Below are 8,663 nucleotides of genomic sequence, written 5' to 3'. Positions count from 1 at the left end.
GGTTAGCTAGCTAGTTATAGAACTTTCTCTAAACCCTTACAGTATCTTATAGGTCGCTATAGGCTCCCTAGGCTAACGTAGCCTTATTAAATGCTCTAGGCCGCGGGAAAAATTACCGATGTATTAATAGCCTTAAATATCATGTCCAATTATCGTTTGTACACTTACGTAGTCTTACCTACACTTCCCTCCTGAATTAGGTAGGGAGTGTATAGCTCCTTAGGTGATTGTCTGTGATAGTAGCTCTAACACTATATTGGCATAATATCCGCAGTCTTCATTTGTTCCTTACTTCTCCAGAGCCTTTTCCTTAAGGTAACTATCGAAATTCAGTACCGACTTCCCGAGAACCAGCGCACTTTCCGCACAGTCCTCTTGAGACGTCCATTCCTTTGGAGAGTGGCTGATACCATCTTTAGCCCGGGCAAATACCATGGCAGTTGGACACAGTAATGTTGTCATCGTTGAGTCATGGCCTGTTCCAGTTCGAGAAGCAATGCCCTTGTCACCGCACGCAAGTCTGACGCAATCAATTGCTTCAGGCCAGAAGTTGCCGGGCAAGAGATGCACGGTTCGATCAGTTTCAACTTCGAGCCCGTGCAGAGAAGCAATACTTTTCACCCGTTCCATGATGGACGTTCCCATGGCTTCCAATCCCTCAGCTTCTTTATGCATCAAGCAAAATGTGATCTTTGTCTTCGACTGGATGTTACAAGCTCCCCATGGACGGCTATGAATACCAGTCACGGTACTGGCACCATTCTTTTCATATGCGAGCTTTTCCAGCTCACAAATGAGTTTGGCTGCACCGGTCAGAGCATCTCGCCTGCCATACATGGGGTAGGTATTGGCATGGCCGTTTTCTCCATGGAAGACGACATCGTACCAAGTCATTCCCTGCCAACCTTCAACCCATCCAACAGGCTTACCCGCCTTCTCCAGGTCTGTGGACTGTTCGCAGTGGATTTCAAAGTGCGCTGAGATGGGGAACTCTTCGAATGTATTTGGTCCATCACCGATGTAACCAATCTTCTTCAATTCGCTGCCCATGGTCAATTCCGATGCGTCGTTCGAGGCTGCTGCATGGGCTTGCTCCACAGTGGAGCGACCGGCATAGACGATAGATGATCCAAGCAAAGGAAAGAATCGTGCTCCTTCTTCGTTCGTCCAGTTGATGAGAACTATCGGAGCTCTGGTCTTAATACCCTGCTCCTTGAAGCTTCGAATAACTTCCAAGGCTCCGAGAACCTGATAGATGTTAGAGACTCGGAGTAGATGACCGGAATGTCTTACTCCAAGAGGACCATCAAATCTTCCACCCGTTGCGACTGTGTCCAAATGACTTCCCATAGCGATAGGGGGGATGCTATTGTCCTCTCCCTCGAATACCCCGAATTGAGTACCGGTAGCATTGACCTGATTTCTGTAAGCCAAACCCATTTCGAAATGATGAACACTAACTTTGTAATCGGCTCCAAGTTCAATAAGTTGCTCTTTGAACCAGTCGCGGACCTTCTTGTCATTCTCATCCGCACAAAGTCGAGTAACACCGCCCGGAGAGGGTGCACTCCACTGAGCGGTGTAGTGAATGTCGCGCCTGGTGGCTGTGTCAGTCAGGTTCCTTTTGCATCCCTTCTATCTTACCATAATCGATCGCTGTTGACGGAGAGCTTGTCTGCCAGAGGGGCAGGTTTGACGGTCGCATATAGGCGAGAGCCAGTCAGGGTCAATGAAGAAAGCTTCTTGATAGTATAAGGTCTACGGAGTGAGTAGGTGATTGTATGGCTGAACATCTTGGATGAAGTAGGGCTGCGAAGGCGAGCTGAGAGTGACAATCGGCCAAAGTGTCCTTGCAACTAGACAAGTTCACTGTCCTTTATTTCAGAGAACAGGCAGCTCTATAGCCGACCTTACATTCCTGGATGCCTTCAGACCTATTCAGTCGCGTATAACTTACTTCAATCTGTTGGCCTTATCTCTCTTATCGTTCAATCCCCACGATAGAGCTCCACAAAAGCCCCAGCTTAGGTGTTTCAGGCCCTCCTGCTCAAAGAAGGAATCACTCGGAGCTGGGCGCTACTACGGTGAGCTAGATTTCCTAGAGGTGGAAAGTGAGAAGCCAATAGACATGCCTTATCCGTTTTCATAAGAGGGTCTGATGGAGCAGGGGGCTCGCGTATATCCGTTACCTTTCTAGGCTATATAATAGGCTTTCGGAAGATCTGCAAAATATGTGGGCGTTGTATCCAATGATGGCTGATGATCTGCGCGCCATAGGCCTGACCTAATCTCAATCGGGGGATTTAGGTTCAAGTTTAGCCACTTAGGGTTAAGGTCATTTACCTCCACTTGATTACACCTTGTTCCCCATGTAAGAAACATCTCAGGCAACGAAACAACATAGCGCGATATGACTTCTCTCCGAGTGGATCTCATAGCCTGCATCATCCTAGAATCTGGATCTAGTAACGGCCATTGGCTATTCATTCTGGGAGCTCGTGGTGCCCTACCTGTTCAGCAATCCGGAATGATCAGCGGCCTCAATATCTTTACAATTTTACTATGAGAACGTTTGCACCATAATCAGTCTCGCTATCGAAGAGATAACGCCTGCTCGGTGTCAACTACCATATTGACGAACAACTGAGTCAGCCGTGCTACAATCTACTTGGCTCTCAAGGGATCAGCAAGGTATTCAGTAGGGCACATGAAGAAGACGTTCTCATTCTCTTCAAAGATGTTTCCAACAGACATGATAAGACACCATCATATCTGATTTTACGTCCTCCATGCGGAGATAAGTGTCAAAGGCTTTCACCCTTGTGCCACCCGCGGCCTGATAGCATCATGGAGTAGCCCCTGAGACTGATATCCTCTTTCAAGCCAGCGAATTATCAGGGAGGTACTTATCATTGTCGAGGCTCCATACTATTGTTATTCCAGGAACTATTGTCGTCATGTGATTATGTATCAGAATGCTCCATATAAGTCTTCTTCGACTTGATTCATTGCATTTTGAAATCAAACCTCGTCCAAACTGAGTACTCAGTATCTATCACTATGTCCAGCGCTATCCAACCCATCCTTCCGCAAGGTGCCGGATATGGAGTCGTCATCGGAATTGGATTCTTCTTTGCCTTCGTTATGGCAGGTGTCTCATACCTTCAGGTACGTGAAACAGTTTTGACGCTGATCTTATACTAAGTAACTACAGAACCGGTACACCAAATATTCCACCAAGATGAGCGAAGAATTCAACACAGCCAGTCGAAGTGTCAAACCTGGACTCATTGCCAGTGGAGTCGTTTCCGCTTGGACCTGGGCGGCCACATTACTTCAGTCCAGTACTGTCACCTACGAATATGGAGTCTCTGGCCCTTTCTGGTATGCAGCAGGGGCAACAGTGCAAATCTTCATGTTTTCGGTCCTCGCATGCAAGTTGAAACAAAACGCGCCACGTTGTCACACATTCCTGGAGATTATATACTATCGATACGGAAAGCTTACCCATATAATCTTCATCTGTTTTGCATTGATGACCAACATCCTTGTGGCATCACAACTACTGCTGGGAGGAAGTGCAGTTGTCACTTCATTGACAGGAATGAATGTCTATGCAGCTGTCTTTCTCATTCCTCTTGGAGTATGTGTGTATGTTGTCCTCGGTGGACTTCGAGCAACATTCCTTTGCGACTATTCTCATACAATCATTGTTATGGTCGTCATCTTATACTTTATGTTCAGCGTGAGTCCGCCCCCTTCAGCAGACTCGAGATCAAGCTGACGAGGATTGGTAGGTATATACTTCTAATGATCTGATCGGCTCGCCTGGGAAGATGTATGACCTGCTCGTTCATGCAGGAAACGTACGACCCGTTGCAGGAAACCAGAATGGATCATATCTCACCCTGAAATCAAACTATGGCTTGATATTCGGGGTTATACAGCTCTGCTCCGGCATGGGTACAGTTTTTCTCGATCAAGGCTACTGGCAAAGAGCTATCGCCAGCCGTCCAACTACCGCGGTCCGAGGCTACATCATGGGTGGTTTCGCTTGGTATGCAATTCCGTTTGGGTTTGCCACGACTCTTGGTCTTGCTGCAGTGGCTCTCACGGACAACCCAGCCTATCCTACCTATCCACACAAGATGACTTCATCTCAGATATCGTCTGGACTGTCCGCTCCCTTCGGCGCTGCAGCTTTACTCGGGAAGCACGGTGCTGTTGGTCTGCTTATCACACTGTTCATGGCCGTAACATCCTCATCATCCTCGGAATTGATTGCCACATCATCAATTCTGACGTTTGATGTCTACAAGGTGTATATCAAGCCGAATGCCACCCCCAAAGATCTCATCTTCGTGTCGCATGTGATGATCTGCTTCTTTGGCCTGGTCATGGCAGCATTTGCCTGTATCTGGAACGCTATTGGCATCGACCTTGGATGGCTTTTCCTTGTCATGGGACTGCTCATTGGCGGTGCAGTCTTCCCTGCTGCATTTGCCGTGACATGGAAAGGCCAAACTCGCGCTGGAGCCATCGCCGGCGCTCTTTGCGGTCTTGCAGCTGGACTGACCGCGTGGCTGGTTGAAGCAAAAGTCCATTATGGTGAGCTCAGCGTTGCTAGTACTGGAGGCTCATATCCGACCCTTGCAGGCAACATGGCAGGAGTCCTCACCGGCCTCATTGTTACATGTGTAGTATCCTGGGTCAAACCGGATGATTTTGACTGGGCAATCACACGTGATATCAATGCCAAAACATCTCTGTATGGCAATGTTGTACCGGCGCAAAACGTCCAAGACATGATGACTGATGATGCTGCAACTGGAATCCCTGAAACGAAAACAAGTGAAGCACCAAAGGACGAGCCGTCAAATCCAAATCACAACGCCGAACTTCCGACTGTCGTTGACGAAGAGAAAGAAGAAGCCGAAGATGCTGCATTCCTTGACAACCCGAAATCACTCCAACGCACCTACTATATGGCTCTGATTCTCGCTACAGTTCTTTCAGTCAGCATGGACTTCATCATTCCGATTCCGATGTTCTTGAGTCATTACATCTACACTAAAGGGTTCTTTACATTCTATGTCGCTGTCAGCTTCATCTGGGTGTTTTGTGCCCTTGGAATCTGTGGAGTTCTACCCATATGGGAGACTCGAACATTCTGGCGTGAGTTCTTCGTTGAGATATCCAGTCGAAGGAAGACGGTTGATGGCGTGGTCGCTGGCGAATCAAAGCATTCTCAATCTTCAGAGAATGCCATAGGAGGTCAAGGACCAATGGAACAAAAGGAGATAATGTCGGACGTCAAAGGACTAAGTCCGGAGGACTCTGCATGAGTTAACGAACAGAACCATGCACCCAGGGGGGAACAGGATTCTGTCCCCACTATTAGGGTATTCTGCCCGGATTTCCTGCCTTACTGGGGACGGAATTCTGAAGGCCCTTGGGTGCCATGCTGGATCGCAATTGGTGATGTAAATTCAAGGAGGTGATAGAGGTTGAAATTCTCATTGTCATGATGTAAAGAATTGAAGCTGGTAGATCTACTCTGCAAAATTCTTCAATGGTTGACCGCGCCTTCACTCGACCACTCTAATGCTTCTCTCTTCCTCGCTCTCTTTGAAATCGAATCTTCGTTTCGGACTTTTTTCCGATTTTGTGTTGATCTCTTGACAGTTTAAGGAGCATGTACTGTATATCTCTCATTAATAGAATAGCTTTAGTTACCCTTTCAGCTTAGCCACCGGGCGTGATAAATTGTGTGTGTGTGAGTATTTCTCCCTATACTGTATAATGTATTTAACAGCTAGCTAAGTTTTTCTAATCCCTCCGAGGCCATGAAGAATAACACCCGAACAAGGATTGTATTCGCGTAACAAACGGCGCATCTCGGGAAACTTATTCTCTCCAGTAACGACTTGTACAGCTTCGGAAACGGCCAAGAGGTTGAGCCCGGTAACCGAGAACACTATTGTGTTATGATCAATACCTGCACATAGTACTAGAGAATCACCAGAAACTTGAGTAGGAAGTAATATAGCAGCGCTACCAACTGGTGAGTTATTGTGTAAAGCAGCCACTCCGCTCGGGAGAAGACTGGGTCCGGCTTTTCTCACCTATCATTCACTATAACGGTCGATATCTACTTAGTACGAGCATAGGTAATTAAGTTATGTACGACCTTCCCCGCAAAGGGTGGAAAGTGGTACTCCGTACTGCTTAACAAGAAAGCCCGCTGTTACGTCTTTCACCACATTAATACAACCCATTGGGCCCAATAGGACAAGGTTAAAAGATTAAAAGACAGAGCAGTTCACTAATATTAGCATCGCCATACACCGGGGAGTCACACATCTTCTACACATAGATGCACTCTTAATTATATAAGCACATGGTGAGATTAGGCTTTTGCCCATGACAGATTAATTCTACTGGTAGGCTGTCACGGTTACCATGTATTGTTGAGTACGCTACAAGGCGGTCCGACAGTAAGCGATGATACTAATGGAGGGGCATCTATCAGCTAATATAAAAACAGTCAGACTCGAGAACTGAACCCCCCCTCACATCAAACTTCACTTCACCCTTGGTCACGTCCACTGCACATTATTGACCCATCTATCTCAGAGGCCATTACTTCTTGTCTCAGGACTACACCTCACTTCTCAGAAGCTACACTATGTCTCACTCAGGTTGTCCCAAATGTGGAGCGTCAATATCTTCGGGGAGCAAGACTTGTGGATCTTGTGGAGCGGTACGTCTTCCTTCTGCTCTTTCTTCCTGTCTCTCTTTTTGTGCCACCATCCTGTTACGGAAGTTTTGCCACACCTAGCGGGATGTGTAGGATGCTAGCTTTTCTTTCCCTTGACTTTTCCCTGGGGTTGAGACACTCGGGCGGTGTGGAAATAGGAGAACGTTGCTGCAAGAAGGACTGGCGCTAGGAAGGCAGCCATCGCCTCATAATCTGCTTGATATGGATAGATCAAAGTCAGTCGTCCATCTTTAGCAGAGGGCGCATGGTCATCGAAATTTCAGCAGTGAAGGAAAGACATTTGCTAACGAAACTGCTTGCATTTGGTAGAGTTGCCCACGTTGAAGCAGTGGTACAACGTGACGTTATATCAAGGACGATAGTATCGGAGCCAAATCAATATTTAGGAGAGATCTGAGGAGATTTACGATCAGAGGATCAATAACAGCCACGGTTGAAGGGGTTTATGGGGTCGCGCAAAGAGCTGGACTCGTCTACTTCCAGAAGTCGATCTTTTATGCTACATCTTCACAAAGCTTAGTACCCATGCTTGCTGAAATATTCTCACGCGGTTTTTTGTGTGACAACCGGACCAGTCGATCGGCAGATCACGATGCCTAACACGCTGGAATGACCTTTTCAAAAAATGCCAGCATATCTCTCAACTCGGCCGAACTAGTGGAATGTCCCATGCCCTGGTATAAATGCTCCTCGACATTGTCCTTACCAACCCATTTGACCAGTTCTTCCTTACCTTGCATGAAGAATTTTGAAGGGACCAACATGTCCATTGTCCCGTGGACGTAAAACCATTTTTTGCTGTCCTTGTAGTCCTTTTCGTCCTTGCTCTTTCGCTCATTTCTCAGCTCCGCTATTCTGTCCCGTAGGGGCAAATACCCAGACAAGCAGAGCATTCCGGCGACTTTGTCCTTGAGTCTTCCCGTCAAACCCCAGACCAGGCTCACTGCGCAACCCTGACTGAATCCACCGACGACAATCCTCTCTGGAGGTGTGCCACCCTTGATCTCTTGCTCGACAAGTCGGTCAATCATATCCACGCTCTTCATAATTCCAGCCTCGTCGTCCAGGGCATCCTCCTCGTCTTCATGGCCGGGGACGCGAGGCTTCAGCGCATTGGGCAGGGCTTTGGGGATGTACCATGCTCGAGCCATGGCTTCGTGGTTGTGCGGCGCATTCGGAAGGACCCATTTCAAGTACTGCATCTTGTTGTAGAACTGAAACTGTTGGGCAAGACCCAATGGGAGGCCTTCGGCGTCGTCCCCATAACCGTGGAGAAAGATGAAGGTCGCAGGACGGGCGGTAGAAGTCGAGTCGGCTGTAGGTGGGACAATGTATGGTGGTTTCTCAGACATGATGGTGTTTGTCTCCCACTATCGTTTCATGACCTGCTGTAGACAAAGCTTCCTCTAGCTATCAGGATCGAGACAGAGCCTCAAAGGTAGTGAAAGGGAGTGGAGGAAAGGATATCAATTCCTCCGCGGTAGGATTTTCAGCTACAGCGGCCTCCAATGAGGGAATCGAGTGGATCGTATCCCATGATGAAGACAGGCCTCACGATGGCAAAGCATGCGGCCTAGAAACTCCAAGAACTCAAGCAAGCAAAGAAGATCCATAATGTCGGACAAACGCAGTGCCATTTGGGATCAGGTCCGAAGTACCGTCTCCGTAGACCAGTAGCACTGCGCGGGGAGCCGGCGGGATGGAATTGACCCCCTCCCTTTCAAGGTGGATTTGCTTTTTCGGCCTGAATTCGCAAACGGAGCTTGAAAAACTCGCCGTAGGAGACATTCTGTATTCTGTGGAGTGTTCAGTGCAATAGCGCAATCTTCACACAAGGATGTGGGGGGGAACTTTTGACAATTTCAAGTAGCCTTCGGTATTT

General features: G+C 47.8%; 3 protein-coding genes across 3 annotated transcripts; 1 reads left to right on the top strand and 2 right to left on the bottom strand.

Moving 5' to 3' along the window:
• Positions 1–288: 288 nt before the first annotated feature.
• On the bottom strand, positions 289–1,793 carry AYO21_11491 (hypothetical protein; the record flags this gene model as incomplete). The annotated part of the gene is made up of 2 exons (XM_022661382.1): positions 289–1,597; positions 1,645–1,793. The coding sequence occupies 2 exons, from the start codon at positions 1,791–1,793 to the stop codon at positions 289–291; spliced, it is 1,458 nt and encodes a 485-aa protein (XP_022506324.1).
• Positions 1,794–3,060: 1,267 nt separating this feature from the next.
• AYO21_11490 (hypothetical protein) lies at positions 3,061–5,345 on the top strand (the record flags this gene model as incomplete). Its single annotated transcript, XM_022661381.1, has 4 exons — positions 3,061–3,168; positions 3,215–3,643; positions 3,745–3,793; positions 3,862–5,345. The coding sequence occupies 4 exons, from the start codon at positions 3,061–3,063 to the stop codon at positions 5,343–5,345; spliced, it is 2,070 nt and encodes a 689-aa protein (XP_022506323.1).
• Positions 5,346–7,377: 2,032 nt separating this feature from the next.
• Positions 7,378–8,133, bottom strand: AYO21_11489 (hypothetical protein; the record flags this gene model as incomplete). The annotated part of the gene is made up of 1 exon (XM_022661380.1): positions 7,378–8,133. The coding sequence occupies one exon, from the start codon at positions 8,131–8,133 to the stop codon at positions 7,378–7,380; it is 756 nt and encodes a 251-aa protein (XP_022506322.1).
• Between the last annotated feature and the right edge of the window lie 530 nt (positions 8,134–8,663).

This window comes from Fonsecaea monophora (genome assembly GCF_001642475.1).
Source record: "Fonsecaea monophora strain CBS 269.37 chromosome Unknown Scaff162, whole genome shotgun sequence".
NCBI classification, from domain to species: Eukaryota; Fungi; Ascomycota; class Eurotiomycetes; order Chaetothyriales; family Herpotrichiellaceae; genus Fonsecaea; species Fonsecaea monophora.
The sequence above is the reverse complement of the archived record's forward strand: the minus strand, read 5'-3'. Positions and strand labels throughout refer to the sequence as shown.